Source organism: Xenopus laevis, chromosome 3S (genome assembly GCF_017654675.1).
Source record: "Xenopus laevis strain J_2021 chromosome 3S, Xenopus_laevis_v10.1, whole genome shotgun sequence".
Classification (NCBI taxonomy): domain Eukaryota; kingdom Metazoa; phylum Chordata; class Amphibia; order Anura; family Pipidae; genus Xenopus; species Xenopus laevis.
In genome coordinates, this window is record NC_054376.1 from 123,760,568 (window position 1) to 123,781,355 (window position 20,788).

Below are 20,788 nucleotides of genomic sequence, written 5' to 3' on the forward strand. Positions count from 1 at the left end.
AATGGGCCCTTTTTTTTTGCAAAAGGGCCAGAAGAGGCTCTAAGGACCAAAGTTAGCGACTGCCCCAAAAAATAGGGACAGCTATAAGGTAAAACTCCTTTCCCCCATGCCTAGATGGAATATTGACAAACAGTAGGTGACAGTTGTTACCTGGATGGGCAGCACAATGAGTGCCACACAGATCATAATGACAACCAGGAGCTGCGACGGCCAGATCTTTGGGGTGACATCTCCAAAGCCCACAGTGGAGAAGGTGACAATGCAGAAATACAGCGAGTCAAAGAGGGTGAGGTTATTGCCAGCTCTCTCTAGATGCTGAATCCCACAGATACTGAAAGAGAGGCAGTAAAGTGAGCAAGAAGGAAGAGCATATAAGAGAATATGACATGATGGCAAAGATGACATCGTCTGTAGCAGCAGATATGAAGGACATCACTGCTGTAATTCTAAATATGATACCATTTCAAATATAACAAGGAATCTACTCCAAAACAGTGTTTATAGCTTCAATGACTGAAATATCTCAGTGGAGAAGAGGTGCCCCCCCCTCTATGAGTTGACTTACCCCCCCTATGGCTTCTTTTAAACTACAGAAAATGTTGGAAATTGTTCTACCATAGTTTAACCAATTCACCTGTAAAAAATATATGTTATACTGTATGTAAATTCATGTGAAGCAAATACTCCGGCAGCCTTACAAAGCCCCAGAGAGGCCTACCAGGTGAACATGAGGCAGATGAGGGTGCATATCAGAATGAAGACCTGGTTAAACATGGCCGAGTGGGTCCTCTGAATGGCTCGATGCAAGTCATTCTAGGAAAGAAAAGAACAAACTTGTAAATATAGGGAAGAATACAAAGTATGCACAGAATTCATCATTTTGGGGTTTGGCCAAAAACTTACAAAATGTGGTAGAATCCCAAAGCCTTATTTGCATATTTAAATTTGAGCAAAATTTAAACAGTCATTGTCTAAAAAGAAAATTCTGGATTCAATGCATTAGCATTAGTCATTCACTAGAATGCACCAGGCCTATCACAGCTACTACCTCATTGGCTGATTCAGATGCATCTTAATGTACTGGTGCACCTAGTTTTGCTCCATGAGTAGCACCAGTAGCTAAGTAAAGGCCCAAGGCCCAAGATGCAAACCCAGATGCAACCCAAAATGTCCACTCCCCCATGACCACTAGTTTCTTAATCTCAGCCATTTTTCCCACTCATATCTCTGGACCTTGAGTGTGGGGTTGTTCCTTGGACACTTGACACACATTTTTTCTGGTTCAAGATCCAAGGTCGCCACTTTGTGCAATAGGACTTGCTCATCATGAACCTCCTGAAATGGAGCCTGAGAAAATCAGAAAAAGTGACAGGCTTAAGCTGAACTAAGCTCTCCAAGTAGTCATAGGTGTTTTCCATCAGACCCAGGGCCCTTGTTCACATTCATTTTGCCTAAAAAACATTTAAAGGGATTGTCATGATTTTTATGATGTCGTTTTTATTCTAAATGACACTGTTTACACTGCAAATAATTCACTCTACAATATAAAATTTCATTCCTGAACCAGCAAGTGTATTTTTTAGTTATAATATTGGTGTGTAGGTGCATCTCAGGTCATTTCGCCTGGTCATGTGATTTCAGAAAGAGCCAGCACATTAGGATGGAACTGCTTTCTGGCAGGCTGTTGTTTCTCCTACTCAATGTAACTGAATGTGTCTCAGTGGGACCTGGATTTTACTATTGAGTGCTGTTCTTAGATCTACCAGGCAGCTGTTATCTTGTGTTAGGGAGCTGCTATCTGGTTACCTTCCCATTGTTCTGTTGTTAGGCTGATGGGGGGAGGGAGGGGGGTGATTTCACTCCAACTTGCAGTACAGCAGTAAAGAGTGACTGAAGTTTATCAGAGCACAAGTCACATGACAGGGGGCAGCTGGGAAACTGACAATGTGTCTAGCCCTATGTCAGATTTCAAAATCAAATATAAAAAAATCTGTTTGCTCTTTTGAGAAACTAATTTCAGTGCAGAATTCTGCTGGAGTAGCACTATTAACTGATGCATTTTAAAAAAAAAATCCATGACAGCATCCCTTCAAATATTATATCCTTTGTCAGCCACTGACAACTTGTTTGAGATGAGCAATATGAACATTGAGGAAAAGGACTTTTTATACACATTTGCTTTTTCTGAGTCCTCTGAAACCACAATACCAAGATCTTTAATGGAGTTGCCTGCTCAACCTGCAAAGGGTTTTTGTAATGCATCTCTGCATGTGAAGCAATCTGTTCTTCATTTTCTAATTAACTTTCTTGATTGTTGCTTTACAAAACATGTTGTAGTATTTAAAGGTTCTAAAATAGGGGGTCTGTCCCCTCTAACGTAAGGTGACCATACACGAGCAGATTAAAGATGTCGATATACATTTTATAGTAAACAAAAAAAACAACTTTTTTGTGTTTTTGGCATTTGAACTTTCATAAATAACCCCAAAAAGGTTTTTGTAATGAATCGTTGCAAGTGAAGCAAATCTATTCCTAATTTTCTGTTTTTGCTTTCTTTATTGAATTTATTTACTCATTGATTGCCGCTTTATAAAACTTGTAGTATTTAAAGGCCCTAAAATAAGAGTTTACGCATTAGTGATGCACAGGTTGGGAAGCCTGAGCTTCAGAAGGGACTTTTATACCCGCATGACCTGTCCTTTATGGCAACATCATAGAGAACATCAGAAGGGAAGAGCTCAGCCCAGAGTTATATTACCAATAAATGCTGGCAGGGTGGGGAAACCAGCTAGAGCACCCAGTTACTGTGTATTATGGCTGCTAATAAGCAACCAAACAAGCCAGATCTGGATGCACAAGCTGCAGCCTGGACCTGCCCAATCTAAGATGTTATAAGTTCCTCCAGGTCCATGAACTTATAGAGTCATACTTACGCATATTTAAATATTTGCTTTCATCATTCTTAAGAGTTTTTGACTGGCAAATGCTAACTCTTCGCTGGTTGCTATGGGTTACTTTACCTGGAGCAATTTTGTCCCTCCAAAATTCACTTAAAATGTTTTTTACTTACTATCATGTTCTCCAGAGCGTGCTTAGCTAACCAGCAATTGAGGAAAACAGGAATGAAGATATTCCTCAACGGAGGCCAGAAAATCTGGGAAACAAAAGACCAAAGTCAATCAGTGAATACCCAAAGGAAACCAGTGAGTGAGGAGGAGGAGGAGGAGATGGAGAAGAAGGACTGACACAATACAGTCATTCCTTTATTTGTATGGAAACTACAAAGAACACAATATGTATGATAATGTGGGAATGTACAGAGAGCAGGCAATTTCCTCCTGACAATTTCCCAAGCAATAATAATTCATATACAGTGAAGACTGGGCCGCCTCTGATGGGAAGCAAAATGCAGATGTCTAGAGGGAGTAGCCAAATTTACACTATTGTACTTGAGAAAAGTAACAGCAAAGACAAGCAGTGCAAAATGCCAACATTAATTATAAGCAATGGAAAATACCCACCCCAAATGTATAAGTAAAGCACAAAAAGTAAATATAGACGAGGAAGAGTCTTACAGTTCACCCCAATCTAAGGGTGCATGATACAAACTCAAAAATAGAAGAATGGTGTAAGGTTCCCAAAAATTAAAAAAGTATTTAAAAGTAAAAATAAAATCTTCTATTAAGTACCCCAAGAGGCACAAATTCATAAGGTCATGGTTTTCTATGTCTTAATAAAACAGGTTTGGTTTTTTTTACAACTTTTGGGGAATCTCACGCGAAACGCATTAGGTCATCTTTTGTATGTCATAATAAAATTTTTTTTTTACTTTTAACTAGTGATGCGTGAATGTATTCGCTAGGCGCAAATTCACAGTGAAATTGCGCGATCCGCTGCCGGTGAATAATTTCGCGAAACGGCCACAAAAATTCACCGGCGTCAAAAAAAATGTCAATGGCGTCCAAACGGACGCCATTGACATTGCCGGCTGCAGCGCACGCAATCTGCCGGGGGCGCCCTGCAGGGGTGCAGACCCTGGCCCAGTTGCACCCCCTGCTCACCCGCTAGTTACGCCACTGCGCTCATATCAACTTGATTTGCCCTGCTATTGGGTCAGAGGCAGGCCATCCAGGCTGGCAAGCTCTCTGCACCACCCTCATGTACTCTGCCAACTTGCCCACCACGCATGTGTGTATGACTGGGCCCGCACACTGATGACCCAGCAGTACAGAGAAAAAGTGGCAAGTGGTGAAGGCACTAGGGCTCAGAACAGGGATAGGCGGCAGAAGAGGCCATGTGCACTGCACCCTAGGCATGTGCCCAAAGTTCTGGCCCAGCAGTAGGTGGTCAAGTGAAGCCAAGATCTTCTCATTTGATGACCTTAGGCAGAGATACGTTTTCAATATTATCAATACAAACCCTCACTCAACTGGCTACAGACTTGCTCATCAGCAGCCAGCACTCCTGCAAGATTGAGAAACCAACCTGGTTAGAGTGAGATGGGCTAAAAGAAGCCAAAAAAGCCCTTTACAGTGCAAGATGTGCAGTGTAAAGCCTTCTGGAAAAATAAGGGTTTTTCATGCTACACACACTTAAAGGATAAGTAAACATTTAAAATTAGTGAATGTAAAAATGATGAGGGTGTTATTCTAAGCACTTTTGTAATTTACATTCATTATTTATTTTCTTTTGATTCCAAGATATTAAGGGGTACATGTGCTGTTAATATGAATTCATTTTGTTGGAATAAAAACAAAATAAATAATGAATGTAAATTAAAAAAAGTGCTTGGATTAGCCCGCCCCCTCATCAATTTTACATTCACTTACTTTAAAGGGCATGTAAAGTCTAAAATAGAATAAGGCTAGAAATGCTATATTTTGTATACTAAATATAAACATGCACCACAAGCCTAATCAAACAAATAATTTATGCTTTCAAAGTTGGCTACAGGGGGTCACCATCTTGTAACTTTGTTAAACATCTTTGCAAGACTAAGACTGTGCACATGCTCAGTGTGATCTGGGCTGCTTAGGGATCGTCATAAACAAAGCTGCTTGAGTTCTGCATGGCTGGGAAGTAAGGCGGGGGCTCCCCCTGCTGTTCATAAGTATGATTGTTTCCCTGCAGAGCAGTTAGGGACCGTCTGACAATTCCTATCCACAGCAGTAAATGAAGGGAGAATTTCACTGCATACAGTCAGGTTTCTTATAAAAACGGTACACATCTTTTAATTAAAGTATATTGGAGATAGGTTTCTTTTTCATTAAAGAAAGTAAAAATGGGATTTTATTTTTTTGCCTTTACATGCCCTTTAAAGGTTTACTTATCCTATAAAAAATTATGGGCAGAGACATGCAAATCACTCCTTTATGTCCCCGTGGCCAACTATGCATCCAGAACTGCTGGTTTGATAGCACAAATACAGCCTAATAGTTCAGAGCCATATTTCCATATTTTCAATTCATTGGGGCCCCATTTTACTTGTTTGCATGGCCCTCCATTCAAAGGACCCTGTTGACCAGTAGGCTAATAATTGTGGCCCCCTGTGGGGCTCCATGATAACTGATCAGCAACTATAAACCTGGAGAGTCTGCCAGTTCCCAGGCATTTGGTGAAGATGGAATCCCTGAATTAAAGGGGAATTTTGAGCAATAAACATTAAAGAGATAGAGGCAGAGGAAAGAACTAGTGTCTCTGAGAACAGGCCGTGTTTGCTGAAGCTGTTGGAGAAATGACATCTGTAGCATACGGTTCCCATTGTCCCTTATCTGGTGCGTGTGTTTAACAGAGAGAGACACCCACAATGAGTGGGACGTGGGGCCTGTTTGACAGGTTCTATTTAGGTACTATGAAAGCTCAAGAGTGGGAAGCTGGAAAAGAAGAGTATAAGGAAGGAAGTAGGGAATGTAAATATGTAGGAGAACTGTGTCAGAGAGTTGGAGGAAGGAAACTACAGGTATGGAACCTGTTATCCTGAATGTTTGGGACCTGGGGTTTTCTGGATAACGGATCTTTCTGTAATCTGGATCTTCATACCTTTAGGGCAGAGACAGATTCGGGGATTTTTAGTTGCCTGGCGATAAATCACCTCTTCTTCGGGGCGACTAATCTCCCCGAACTGCCTCCCGCTTGCTAGAATCTAAATGACTTGCGGGATGGCACTCGGAGCACTTTGTTTTCCGAAGTTTCCTCGTGAAAAAATTAGGGTTGCACCAAATGCACAAATTTGCACAAATGCAAATAGAGCTGCATCCCTTTGGTGCCTATATATAAATACAGCCCAGGCGCAAGAGCTCCTTCTATGAGCAATAATTCTTAATATTTTGTACATTTACAACACATGGGCAGTTTGGTTTGATTCATTAGCCCTCGTTTTCTCTTGTTATCTGGGAATGTGTGCATAAAACAGCCTGTGGTCTAGCGTTGGCAGCCACAGAGAAAGGACAACGGACAATAAGGGATATAAAGACACAGAGAGGAAATAAAGGGGACAGGAGAAAGTGACTACTCACTGTGACAAAGAATGGCAGGGTGTTCAGCATCTCTAGAACGAAGGGGATTCGGAGGAGCTGCTCCCATATGTTTCCCTGGCAAAATAAAGCAGCATGTCAGCCGTCAGGACACCCACTTATGAGTCAAGGGTTTAATTAGCGGCACAAGTCTGTCATTGGCGGGAAAAGCTGTAAGTATGGCCATCTGCAAATATGCTTGGCCTCACGGACTTGGACTTCTCCGTGGTTAAGCTTGCCCACTTACATTTGTTCCAGACGTTGCCGGCTCATACAGATAATGTGACTAATGCCCTAAAAAGTAAAGAGCTAGCAAACTTTTACAGCTGTATTTGTTAAAAGGGACTATTCAAATGTAAAAAATTAAAATGTCATTCTTTCTCTCTTTAGTTTTTCAATACTGCAGGAGCAGCCCCTTAAATTTCGATCAAGGATTGGGGATATTTACCTTGTATCCAAGGTAGGTGACAAGCATTGTTTCCCAAAAGCTAATTAGCGCCACTAGTACCTGTTTGTGGAGAGAAAGGGAGAATTTCATGCAAAGAGAACAGTCATGAATGAAACAGGGCAACGGGGCTGGACAATAGACAATGATCCATGTATATGGGAAGGGCTGTTGGAGAAGAAGCAGCTAATGAGTAAATCTAGGTGGTTATGTTGCTAATCTAAATCTTCTTAATTAATCTCTCAGCCTTTATTTCCACCATAGCTACAGTCTCAAGCTGCTTTATAAAACCCATGAGGTAGAATCCCCAGTTGTCTCTTCATCACAAGCACTTGAGACTTGGTATTGGGACTCCCTGGTGTAAAAACCTTACTGCTCAGCAATAACAGTCCTTACAATGGTCCTTCTCAGACCCTCCTATTTTTACAATGGCTCTTCCCAGACTCTCCCAATATCCTACATTTCCAATTAGAGGGCATACAGGATATCCCTCAACAGTGAGTGTGATGGGGGAGAGGATGCTAAGGTGATGGTGCCCCTTTGATTTAATATCTTACAATAAATAGAGAAATGCCCAGAACTAAGCCTCTTTCCCATGGTCACCTGCTTACCTGAAGACCCCATAGGGGAAGAGGTCTGTTCACCCAAATGATTGGGGTCCTAACAGGAAAGTAAATTGAATAATTAGTCATGTCATTGGTTAATTGTTTAATTACCATAACAAGCAGCACATTTTTATTACCAGTCAAATCTCTGCTGTGCAGAATAATTCTGTTTGGTGCATTCCCAGCTGAAACAAGAGGAAAAAACAAATAAATATATGATTGGCAGAGTCGTAACTATAAAGGAAGTTGACCCCAAGTCTGGGCTGCAGATACACGGTGGGTGCAAAGTAATGGAAGAAGATGAAGTACGGCAAACTCACCATCCTCCCTTGCTCTCTTTTGGGTCATCGAGAAGGACCCTTATAATGTACAGGAGACAACTCAGTAACTTCAGGGAACAATTAAAGACTCTGACTCTCAAACCTGAAGAGCAGACAAAAGACAGTGGGTAAGAATGGAGGAGGGAAGGGGAATATGGAGAATTTATAATGTATTGTATTGGAAGTGCAAGTCTTTAGGGAAGTGAGAATAGGAAGCATCTGGCCCAATCATATTTAGATCTCCAGAGCAAAACATGTAGGTAGGAAGACTGGGGAACAGTAATGGGGCAAATTTACTTAAGGTCGAATATCGAGGGTTAATTAACCCTCGATATTCGACTGTCAAAGTTAAATCCTTCGACTTCCAATATCGAAGTCGAAGGATTTAGCACTATTCGTTCGATCGAACGATTTTTGTTCGACCAAACCAAAAAAAACTAGCAAAGCCTATGGGACCTTCCCCATAGGCTAACATTGACTTTGGTAGCTTTTAGGTGGCGAACTAGGGGGTCGAAGTTTTTTCTTAAAGAGACAGTACTTCGACTATCGAATGGTCGAATAGTTGAACGATTTTTAGTTCGAATCTTTCGATTCGAAGGTCAAAGTCGAAGGTCGAAGTAGCCCATTCGATGGTCGAAGTAGCCAAAAAAACCATTCGAAATTAGTTTTTTTTCCTCTATTCCTTCACTCAAGCTAAGTAGTAGCTGGTCAACAAGATGATGACAGTAGGACAAGATGGCAATATTAGGGTAAGATGATAACAGTAGGACAAATGGCAATATTAGGGTAAGATGATAACAGTAGGACAAGATGGCAATATTAGGGTAAGATAATAACAGTAGGGCAAATTGGTGACAGTAGGGAAAGAGGATGTTGTATGAGCAGGATGGCAGCAGTTATTGTTTATAGGATCCTTGCCCTTAGATGCCCACCCATAGTGAAGGTACAGACTGACACTAGTATAGTGAGCCTTGCCAGCATAGTAGATAGGCTATAAAGAACTAAACTGAAACCTCATGACTGATAGAAAATGCTTTGCTTGGAGCATGTGTAGGATGTTACATTATATCTGTGTGACTGTGACGGTGCATTTATAGGGCAATGATCAAAGGTGGTGACACATGGGCTGCTGTGTTGGTTACACGGGTGTGTGGCTAAATTGCACATCTATCACAAATAGCTGACACATCAGATTAATCCCCTTCCGGTTGGCTAATGGCTCACTTGGCCATGGTGTTTATTGACCAGAAGGAATCTATGGCAGGAGAATAATAGAGGCTGCTGGGTTCATGCAGAGCTGACTTTCACATTGACTCTTGTTTGAGCAGTTGTTTCAAGCAAGAACGGTTCCGTCTCTCTTTGGTTGTATTCCTGGAAGTACAAAGTCCTCGGGAAAAAGAAGCAATACTTACTTGATCTCTGATTCTTTATAAAAAATAATTTTAGTCGTTCCTTAAACGAGTTTTCATTTACATAAAATTCCACATGGACCCTAAAAAAAACAAAAAAACAAGTGTTAGAAATGTGCTTCGTACTGCGAAGGGGGTTTGGGTGGAGTTCCCCTGCAAAAGGCAGTTAGTAACAATTAAAATCTCTGAAGAAGAATCAGAATCTTCATGTTTTGTCTAGGGCCAAGTTTACCCAATCAGCAGTTAGCTCACTTGTCTAGTTGAGTTACAATACTGAAATCAAACATCTTATTGGTTAGTAGACCTGGGCAAACTTTGCTTTACTATTACATTCCACCAACTAATGAGCAGGTTGAAAAATAATAACCCAAAAGGTTTTGTTTAACTTAAGTATGATTTAGAGAGCATTCAGCAGCTTCTCAGTTTGAAATATCAGCAATATGGTTGCTAGTATTCCAATTCCCCTAGCAACCATGCATTGATTTGAATTAGAGACTATATAAATAGGAGAGGCCTGAATTGAAAGATGAGAAAGTAGCGATAACAATACATTTGTAGCCTTACAATTTGTTTTTTAGATGGGGTCAGTGACCCTCATTGGAAAGCTGGAAAGAGTCGAAGGCAAATAATTAAAAAAAAGATTGAAAAGACATAATCAAGACCAACTGAAAAGTTGCTTAGAGCCATTCTATAACTATATACTTAAAGTTAACTTAAAGGGGTTGTTCACCTTTGAGTTAACTTTTAGTATGATGTAGAGAGTGATTTTCTGAGACAATTTGCAACTGGTTATCAATTTTTATTAACTAAGATTTTTGAGCTATTTAGCAGCTCTTCAATTTGCATTTTAAGCGATCTGGTAGCTAGGATCCAAACGACCCTAACAGCCATGCATTAATTTATATAAGAGACTGCAATATGCAGCGGCGATTCTTACTAAGGAGCCGCCTGAGGCGGCTCCTGCAATGCCGCCCCCCCTCACCAACTTACGCGTCGGGAGGGGAGGCAGAAACACTATTGCGGAGAGCGCAATTGCGCTCTCTCGCAATAGTACAGCCGAATTTCCGGTTCAAAAACCGGAAATTCGGCTCTTAAAGGTGCAGGAGCGGCTTTTTGCCGCCCCTTGAATCCTTTCAGGCGCTGCCGCCTGAGGCGAGCAGCTCAGCTCGCCTCATTGGCGGCGCGCCCCTGGCAATATGAATAGGAGAGGACCTTACTAGAAAGATAAGAAATAGAAATTAGCAACATCAATACATTTGTAACCTTACAGAGCATTTGCTTTTTAGTTGGGGTCAGCAACGCCCATTTGAAAGCTGTAAAGAGTCCGAAGAAAAAGGCAAAAAATTATAAAACTATAAAAACTAAATAATGAAAACCAATTGAAGGGTTGCTTAGAATTGGCCATTCTATAACATGCTAAAAGTTAACTTAAAGGTGAACCACTCCTTTAATGTTTGTGGATTAGGGTTGGAAGCAGGATGAGTTTTTCCTGACCTGTAAATCACTATTATGTAGGAGAGGAACATTAGTGATGTGTGAGCCAGTCAGGCGGGTTCTAGCCAACCTCACTGCATTTGTGGGTTGCAGGTGGGGAGAGCAGGTAGAAGAGCTCAATCTGAACCCACCAGCGACCCGCAAATGGTGCAACGAGGTTGGCCTGAATGTGCCAGATCCAACCTTACACTGCCGACTTCTGGCTTCTGGTTTTATAGGCGTGCTCCTGCCCCCCCCCTTATGTGATGTCATCAGCGGGGGGAAGCCAGGTGCAGATGGGTGCAGATCAGGTGGGTTCGGGTCAGATGCAGGTCATGTTTTTCTCGAATCGCACATCACTACAGCACATGCCTGGGGCACAGGTTGGGGGTTGTGTGATAAAAGGAGGGAAGAACAGCAATGAGGAGCCTGTTCCATTCCTAATGGAGCACTGGTTTGTGCCATGGGGTTTGTTTGGCTGAGACAAGGTCGGTTTGAATGAGTGGGCGGCCTGGCCAATTATTATTGCCTTGGGGAGAATACTTTTTAGCCTGACTCTTGTGTCACAAAAGGCAAGACGAAAAAGGTAAAACTAAAGGCTTAGGGGAGAAAAGACACTTTAAAGGAGAAGGAAAGTCATTTAGCACTTGGGGGTGCCAAATGTTAGTCACCCCACCTGAAACCCCGGTCTGGTGCTCCTATCAGCAGAAAACTGCACTTCTTCTTTTTTCCAATTTCCCAGGGCAGGCGCATGCGCAGTAGAATGAAAAAGCCGACTTTTTAGTTAAAGTTCGGCTTTTCACTCTAATGCGCATGCGTAGCTGCGCGAAGAAAGAAGAATCCGGAAGAGGATGACTCCGTGGTGCTCACTGGTGTAACCCCCTGGGCCCGTGCAGTTTTCTGCTGATAAGAGCACTGGCCCGGGGTTTCAAGTAAGTATAAACAATCACTTGGGGGTGCCTAATGTTTGGCACCCCCAAGTGCTAAATGACTTTCCTTCTCGTTTAACAGTCTGGTCCATGTACTGTATATGTAGACTGCCCCCCCCCACAACCCAAGACCACCAGATTATGTATCAACTCAGTGAGTGTCAGACTAACCTTCCAGGACACAAATAGATGAAGGTGCTCTGGCAAAGCAGTATATATATATATATTACTATTTATATAGGCCTGCTTCTATATGCAATCAGCACTCTGCTCCAGGCAATAAATGTCAGTGTGCTGCCGTAATGAAAACACAGCGACTCTGAAGTACGGAGATTCAGAGAAATGAGCCTCTCTAGCTGCCGCCTTGAATAAAACATTAGCAAGACTTTTCAGTATTCAATTTCGACTTCCTTGACCCAAAGTGGGAGTTAAGTTTTGAGGAGGGTGACATGACACACTGTAGAAGCCATGGCACGGGTGAGTGGCACCATAACAAGAGGACGTGGGCACCAATACAGGCGGCTGTGATTAAGTGGCCTAATGAGCGAGTAATCCTGTGCATGAATTGGCTGCTGAAGGAGCTCCCGGGGAAAGAAAACCCACCCGTCTGATAATGAATTCTGCAATGTGTTTATTCAGGGTTGGCTGGTAATTTCATGCTTGAGAGGGACTTGAAAGTACAATAGCAGGCTGGGAACAGAAGGGGCAAAAAAAGGAGATAGAGGGATGGGGGGCGGGGGCGGAGGAAGGAGAGAGCGGAGAGCGAAGATAGGAAAAGAGCACAGAGAACAGAATTAAAGTGGAAAGATAACCAGATGGAAAAAAGAAAAATAGCAAAAACAGAAGCAAAGTGACGTATCTGCAACCCAAACTTTAGAAAGCAGATCAGGGGTAAGTAACCTGGTACCAGTGGCATAACTAGATGTCACCCACAGCAAATTCATTTAAGGACAACATATCCAGTGGTTGTGCTGCTTTACCAATAAATAATGAAATTGCACATTAATCAGAGGTCTGCTTCCTCTGTAGGTAAACTCCTGATATTAAAGAACTACACCTCCCAGAATTCCTTGAGAGCCTATAGAAATGCCTGAATATAGAATATAAGATAAGGAGGATTTACACTGGAATAACAAAAAGGGAGGGTAATCAATCATTTCCAATGATCAAGTGGGACTTATTGGCTTTGCACCCAGTGACCCAGTGATGTAATGGATCTGTCACTTTAGGTTTGTCACCAGAAACAGCCACAGTGGCAATGGGGCCAATATATTCAACAGGTGCAAAATGTGTTCTGGGTCTATTAACGCATGGCAAATAGTAATAGTAGATTGTGTGGACTTGTCTGCTTGAAGAAAACGATTTCATAGGTTGCTATGTGACACTAGACCTGGGGCAAACTTTCCTTTAATAAAATTACCTCCTCTTATCTGGGACTGCATAGAAACATCAATATGCATGAGTTTGCTTCTTGTGTACTGTGTTCTATTTATATGCCTTCCTTTTGCAGAGTCTTGATCTCTCTCTGTCCATCCCGTTATCTACCTGCCTATTCTGGACTGTCTCATCTGACTGCCCAATATCTGTCTGTCTCCTGCTGAACTGTGCCTGACCTAACTGCCCAATAGCTGCCTGCCTCTTGGATAATGCCAAGGCAACCACAGTTTAATCTTGAGCAGGTCATTTAACGTCCTAAGGACCCATTTTCTTGCAGCGTGGAAACCCTTCTCTTTGAGCATTTTACACAATTCCCAGCATATTCTGGCACCAATATGTAATTCTTGCTTAGCATTATTTTCTTTGAAAATTGAATACATACAAGGGAGAGAAAAATATATTGTACCCAAAATCCATGGCTGATCATGCAAAAAAGGTCTCACAAGGTCTCATTTTGCATCCACACATTTTCTACTTCCAGTAGAGTTTTTTTTTACTTGGAAAAGATTAAGGCCTACAACCTTCCCTTCTATGCAACCAAACAAGGAGAGATCTGGCCATACGTTAAGTATCTCTCAGAACCCCCACACCCAACAAACAACACAGTATGTGTACCCTGTACACTTCATAATCTCTGCTTTAAAGGGAAGCTAAAACTTTTATGAACACCACCAATCTGCTAGGCTTGGTGATCCAGTGCAGATGCTCAGAGCCCCCTGCAGAAGGGTCAAAGGAGAAATTATAGTTATAACTTTGTTCGCTACTTTACCTATTTTTGGAAGAACCTGCAGAAACCCACAGGGCACTGTTTAAGGTTGGCACTGTAAATGGGGAAGATATGGGCAATGTTGATCAGGAATGTCCATCATAGTGAAGTGTTGGATTTCAAAGAGAAGTCCCAAAGATCTAAACAGCCTGGGTAAGGATTTCTATTGAGAGGATAGCATTACCCAAGTCTGAAGTTCCTCCAAGTGCAGATCCAGGTACTGTGCCTTCTAGGGGCATAAAGACGGGGAAGTAAACCCTAAATTGCTGGGGTAACCCAAAAATAAGGGGTTCTGTACTGTTCCTGACTCCAGTAAATGTTCCTTTAGGTCAGCAGTTTATAATGGTGCACTCACAACTCCACAATACTTCAGTATATCATCAGACAATGGGTCTATTTTAGGAATGGAGTCCTTCATTCAGTATTTAGGCCCCAAGGCCCACAAATTTATCATCATACGGGGGTAAAGCTTGGACCTCCCTTTTGTATACAGAGACAATATCTAAGAACTATTGCACATCATACTTTTCCTACCAATTTCATATTTCCATATTGTTGTTCCTTTTCTTCTTTCCCTTCAAATTTCCTTCCAAATTCTACAGTACCTTTGCCTGACCACCTTATACTGTACGTCTATGAATCTCATTAAATCTTGGCTGTGCATATGCCTAGAAAATTTCCCTCCCACCCATTGGATCAGGGTTTATTCTGATATTGATTAAGCTTATCTGATAATCCCACCAATCAGTGACTCCGTAGGGACCCCATCTATGGCACCATCACTTGACAACATGGGTGGGCAATTCAAAAATGAAAAAAATAGGATGCAATAAATATAATATATAAATAGTCTGTTACCCATACTAATAAATATTAACATTTCTCTGGGCATGCCCACGATCAACCTGAAATCCCACACAGTTTCAAGCAAACTCTGCTCTTTAAGGGAACATTTAAAAGAGAACTGGAGGAGTTCAATCTGATGGTCTTTTTTTCAGCCAAATTTAACTGAACTATGGACTGTACAACCTTAATTAGTCATTGTTTGTCTAACTCCCCCTTTTGAGTCTTCCATTCTTTCTTTCAGGATATTCCCTGAGTATCAGTCAAGTCCTGTACACATATGGGATCTGTTATATGGAAACCATTTATCCAGAAAGAGCTAAACTACAGAAAGGCTGCCTCCCATAGACTCATTATAATCAAACAATCCACATTTTTTTTTAAATGATTTCCTTTTTTCTCTGTAATAATAAAACAGTAGCTTGTACTTGATCCCAACTAAGATATAGTTAATCCTTATTGGAGGCAAAACCAGCCTATTGGATTTATTAAATGTTTACATGATTTTCTAGTAGACTTAAGGTATGATGATCCTAACTATGGAAAGATGTGTCATCCAGAAAACCCCAGATCCCAAACATTCTGGATAACAGGTCCCATGCCTGTATTACCTTTCTACTAAAACCCATTCTATATACTAAAGTTTACCACATTGGGATACAATCTAAAGCTAAACAGAAAAATATCATTTTGTCGCCACTTACCCAGAGTCCAAGGTTGGCCCAGGGAAATTCACTCCCCCAAAGAACTTTAGATCCACCATATTCTTCTAACCACAAGTTCTCCTTTAGTTTTCCACTTTCATGATATTATTGATCTACCTCTGTCTTGTTTTGAGGCCTACGGCTTTCACTTGCTTCCGACCCACATTTCACATATCCCGTCACTTTGTGTCCCAACCAAAAACACCACCGTCTCTGTCAACCTGGAAATTTGAACCCCCGGCTTCTCGCAGTTCCTTCCTCATATAAGAACAAAATAAAATGAGTCTTATTGGAAAGATGCGGCGCGCAAGAACACACGTACAGAACAAGAAAGCTTTTCCCTGGCAAATGAAGGGAAGAAAATTAACGGCTTGTTAGCAATTTGGCTTCTCTTTAATTCCCTCCCACATTGTGTAATAGGTTTAAATCCCCTCTTTTTTTCTTTCTAACGATGCCACCTCGTTAGGATGACAGAGACCATAGCAGGGACACTGATGCTTAAGGGGGGTTGCCATAGCAATATGGGCCTGCACAGGAGGCCAGCCCCTGGTACTTCTCTAAATTAAATATAGGGATTGAATAGCACAGGATGGGAAATCACGTTAGAAATACATTAAAGGGCTCAACAGATGTTATTCTGAGCCGACCGAGGAAAGGTTGTTTTGATAACCCAAATAATGGCTTTTTACCCTATTAGCGAGCTCCGTATAGCCAAGAGTAGAGCCCACTTACCTTTAAATGTAGCTATTGGCAGTATTTGAACTCAGGGATGAATAGTCAACTGGAAAGATGGAGCAAGGAGAGAGGAGAATGAAGCAGGCCTTTGCTACCACTGGCCCTATGAAATTTAAGCAAGCATATATTTTCATGGCGGCATAAGGGGCCTTGACTTTATTGGGTCCACATAGAATATTAGTTGTAAATGGAGTGGGTAATCAAGTAGGTGAACTTTATATCACTGTTCCTAGTCTGAGGCCAACAGTACCTTCATTAAGAGTCACTGGGTACCGTATTAATTAGTTAGAATGATCCTCTCCCCAGGGGGCCCAAATTAGTAACCCATTGGTCACTTGGGCCCTTGGGTGGTGGGACCTGCCAACCAGTAGAATGGAGCCACAATGAAAAAATGGCCTGTGCATGCACAACCACACCCCTGACCCAACTCAGTCACAACTTATCATGCCAAAATCTTGCCACAAAGTCTATCTGCCACACAAGCCCTGCCCTCCCCATGACCCACTAATGCACTTTTACATTGCTGCCACAGTGCCCTTCACTGCAGTACCCCCTGGCCACCCTCGGAGTCCAGCCACAACTACTTCACTGCATATTAAATTCCACAGGACCGATGATATGCCATAGAACAGGGGTCCCCAACCTTTTTCACCCATGAGCAACATTCAGATGTAAAAACAGTTGGGGAGCAACACAGGCATGAAAAATTTTCCTGGGTGGTGCCAAATAAGTGCTGTCATTGGTTATTGATAACCCCTATGTGGACTGTCAGCCTACAGGAAGTTATGTTTGGCAGTACATCTGGTTTTTATGCCACCAAATCTTGCCTCCGAGCCAGGAATTGAAAACTAAGCACCTGCTTTGAGGCCACTGATAGCAAAATCCAACAATGGAGCTCACAAGGATTCTTTCCTTTGCTCCAGCTCCTGTCTAACAAACACATCTCTTAAGGTCCCATAGAGCAGTGGCTCCCAAATAGTGAGGCTAGACCCCTGTTGAGGGGGCTGGAGCAAAGACGAGGCATTCACCTGAAGTCCAGTAAAGGTGATATTTCTGGACAATGTCTGTTTGCTCTCTGTAGTCAGAGAATACTGTAACCTCCCCAAAAGAAGACCAACTACAATATGCTCTTTTAAATGTGTGTTCTCCAATGAAAAGTTGAATGAGGGTCACACCACATTAAGAAAGTGCCCCAGGTGCATTGCCCTGAGCCCTCAGCATGGAGAGCGGATAAACCAAAAAATACTGTAGAGCAGGCACTGAAATGAAGGCAGTCTTCCACCAGGTAGTTGAAGCCAAGTAGAAAAGTTTATTGTATCCACAGCCTGTCAACACAATAAACGTTTCTGCTTTGCTTCAACTACCTGGTGGAAGACTGCCTTCATTTCAGTGCCTGCTCTACAGTAAATTTCCAATGAAAAGCCTTCTATTGTTAGCCTTCCCACACAAAAATGTCCCCCTCCTCCCCTGTTGCTCTCCTAAGTTACTTAAAGCCCAGATTGCCAGTTAGGGTGAGATTTGAGGAAAATGCCAAGTTGCATTGCTGACCCTGACAAAAAGTTGGACCTGATCAGTACCAATAACAACTACTGTAGAGAATGAAATGCCCCAAGTCATATTAGTCTGAATAAAAGAGATCGGTTTGCTCTGTCAAAGTTTCAGCATGCACGCCAGCTGAATTCAGGATGTTTGCGGGTGCCTTTGTTACAACTATCGATTTAGCAAAAACATCTTTAGCTTTAATTGCTATATAGGTTATTTCTTGTTTCCAAGGGGGCATCACAGACTAGTCAACCCATCAGGGCTGCTTCAATTAACTAGCAGAGCCAGAGCAAAGATCCCACAGGCCTCGCTATCTCCCACAATACTTCCCATATCCTACTTAACACACAATAACTTCATTTGGTGCAAGTGTTTGTATTAGGCCTGATTGGAACAAGAGCCAGCGTTCCTTCAAGGCTGCACATCAAACACTGATGCCTTCTACAAGCTGAACTCCCTTCTGTGCAGCCGTGAAGAATTCATCTTAATTAGCTGCTAATGAGAGTGAAGCATTGGGATTAGCCGTATATTAGAGGATTTGGGTGATTTGTTGATTTAATTTTATCCATACATGGAGAAGGGTTACCAACAGACACCTGTTATAAAGAAATGGCTAAACGATTCCCATTTGGCAACACAAACTATCTTAAGGGTGGTTGTTGGAAACGCAATCTCCTCCAGGTACCCATGAAAGCCTTTTCTAGGGCGGTTCATCTCCAGTGTTGGACTGGGAATTTAGGGGCCCACCAGAAAATCATTAGACCATGGACCCACTCATAATCATATTTATATAAAGGTGTGTTGATGATAATGATGCCCATGAACTGCCCTTAGAGTAGGGGTCCCTAACTTTTTTTTACCCGTGAGCCACATTCAAATGAAAAAAGAGTTGGGGAGCAAGCATGAATAAAGTTCCTGGGGATCACAAATTAGGGCTGTGATTGGCCTCTATGTGGACTGCCAGGAGGCTCTGTTTGGCAGTACACCTGGTTTTTATGCAACCAAAACTTGCCTCCAGGAATTCAAAAATAAGCTCCTGCTTTGATGCCACTGGGAGCAACATCCAAGGGGTTGGTGAAAGCCACTGGTTAGGGACCACTACCCTAAGTTGGCCATACACACAGAGATCCACTCATTTGGCGATTTCACCAAACGAATGATCTCTCCCCTATTTGCCCACCTTGAGGTGGGTGATATCGGGATGATCCGATCGTGGGACCTAGGGCCCCACGATCGGATCATAATGCAGGAGTATGGGCAGTCAGATCGCGGGACCACATCAACGAACAGATGCAGACTGCCATCCGATGGTATTTTTATCTCTGCTCAGCCGACATATGACCGACTTTTGTCCAGATATCGATTGGGGAAGCCCATTGGAGAGCCCCATACATGGGCCAATAAGCTGCTGACTTGGTCTGTATGCAGCTTTTATCAGCCCGTATATGGCCACCTTTAGACTAACAGAACCCTTCCCGTGCTGATTCGGAAATGCCCATTCCTGCAGAGTAGAGTAATGGAGCACCCTCAACAGAAAAATGGAGCACCCTCTACAAAAAATGACTTCAATTAGGGGTATCATTTTGCAACCATGGGTCCCCCAGTCTTTCTAGGGCCACACACCCCAAATTAGGATTCCCGGCTAACCCAATCTGTCAGTTTTATAATGTGCCACTTCTGGCCTGATGAAGATATCACTGTGACATCTTTAACTTCAGATCAAGAAGTTCATGGATAAAAAAATACCACCTATTTTTGGTGATGTGAGTTTTAATTTGAATCTCTGGTAAACATCCTCGCCTCCTTCTGTCCAAAACAAATTTAGCTGTTCATCTCCGATAAAACGCCAGCGTAAATAAAGCACAGATGTCTGCCGCCCAGACCCAGCCGCTTTGATGTGCTCCGAGATACTAAACAAATATGTCAGCATGGATTGCTTTACAACATGTAAGATAAGGATTCAGGCTTTTCAGAATATTGTGGAGCAAACACACAAGAGCAGGATTTACACAGCGAGCAGCTAATGGGTTTGGGGGCCTACCTGCCACTCGCTTGCTCTTACCCCTCCCCAGCACATAAACTGTCAGCCTACCCTTGACTTTACAATCTGATAATGAAGAACTCAACCCAAACTGTTTTATGTCTAATAAAAGAAAAGATCATCGTTCAATCAACCAATCAATCGAATCAATTTCCCAATATACAATCATTCCTCATTCTCACTGCTTTTATAGTTATTTGTAAATGACAGTGTTTGTTAATCCCTTTCAGTTCTCTGGGTCTGACTTTTGAAACAAATGTCATTTTCTTTCATTAGGCAAAAGAAAAAGCAGATTGCTGAAACTATGAACTGCAGAGCTGCTGAATAAAAAGCTAAATATCACAAAAACGACAAATAATAACCAATGGAAAACAATTGCAAATTGTCTCTCTACATCAGACTAATGTAGGAGACTGGGAAATATATCCCATTTACTTTACCTTCCCCTAGAGATTGTGCTTAACGGAACAGTAACCCCCAAAAATGAAGGTATTTTAAAGTAATGAAAATATAATGTAGTGTTGCCCTGCAGCGGTGTTTGCTTCAGAAACTCTACAATAGTTTATATAAACAAGCTGGATACACAGTAGATAACAGATAAGTACTACTATAGTTTATATAAACAAGCTGCTGTGTAGCCATGGGGGTAGCCATTCAAGCACAGGATACACAGTAGATAACAGATAAGTACTACTATAGTTTATATAAACAAGCTGCTGTGTAGCCATGGGGGCAGCCATTCAAGCACAGGATACACAGTAGATAACAGATACGTACTACTATAGTTTATATAAACAAGCTGCTGTGTAGCCATGGGGCAGCCATTCAAGCACAGGATACACAGTAGATAACATAAGTACTACTATAGTTTATATAAACAAGCGGCTGTGTAGCCATGGGGGCATCCATTCAAGCACAGGATACACAGTAGATAACAGATAAGTACTACTATAGTTTATATAAACAAGCTGCTGTGTAGCCATGGGGGCAGCCATTCAAGCACAGGATACACAGTAGATAACAGATA

At 42.0% G+C, this 20,788-nt stretch overlaps 1 protein-coding gene across 4 annotated transcripts in view; it reads right to left on the reverse strand.

The window, feature by feature from the left end:
• kcnt2l.S (potassium channel, sodium activated subfamily T, member 2 like S homeolog) overlaps positions 1-20,788 on the reverse strand; it is a 59,882-nt gene that overhangs the window by 26,237 nt on the left and 12,857 nt on the right. For 3 of the 4 annotated variants that reach the window (XR_005966704.1, XM_041588873.1, XM_041588872.1), the window contains exons 2-10: positions 9,295-9,374; positions 7,883-7,985; positions 7,700-7,747; positions 7,569-7,617; positions 6,961-7,020; positions 6,516-6,590; positions 3,071-3,154; positions 719-813; positions 151-331 (exon numbers count right to left, since the gene is read on the reverse strand). Coding sequence is in view for 3 of the 4 variants with exons in the window: in XM_041588873.1 (XP_041444807.1) it covers positions 151-331; positions 719-813; positions 3,071-3,154; positions 6,516-6,590; positions 6,961-7,020; positions 7,569-7,617; positions 7,700-7,747; positions 7,883-7,985; positions 9,295-9,374 (775 nt within the window). In the remaining variant the exon portion in view is untranslated. Of the gene's footprint in view, positions 1-150; positions 332-718; positions 814-3,070; positions 3,155-6,515; positions 6,591-6,960; positions 7,021-7,568; positions 7,618-7,699; positions 7,748-7,882; positions 7,986-9,294; positions 9,375-15,443; positions 15,876-20,788 lie in introns of those variants that run through there. The other variant, XM_041588874.1, reaches the window with a different exon arrangement.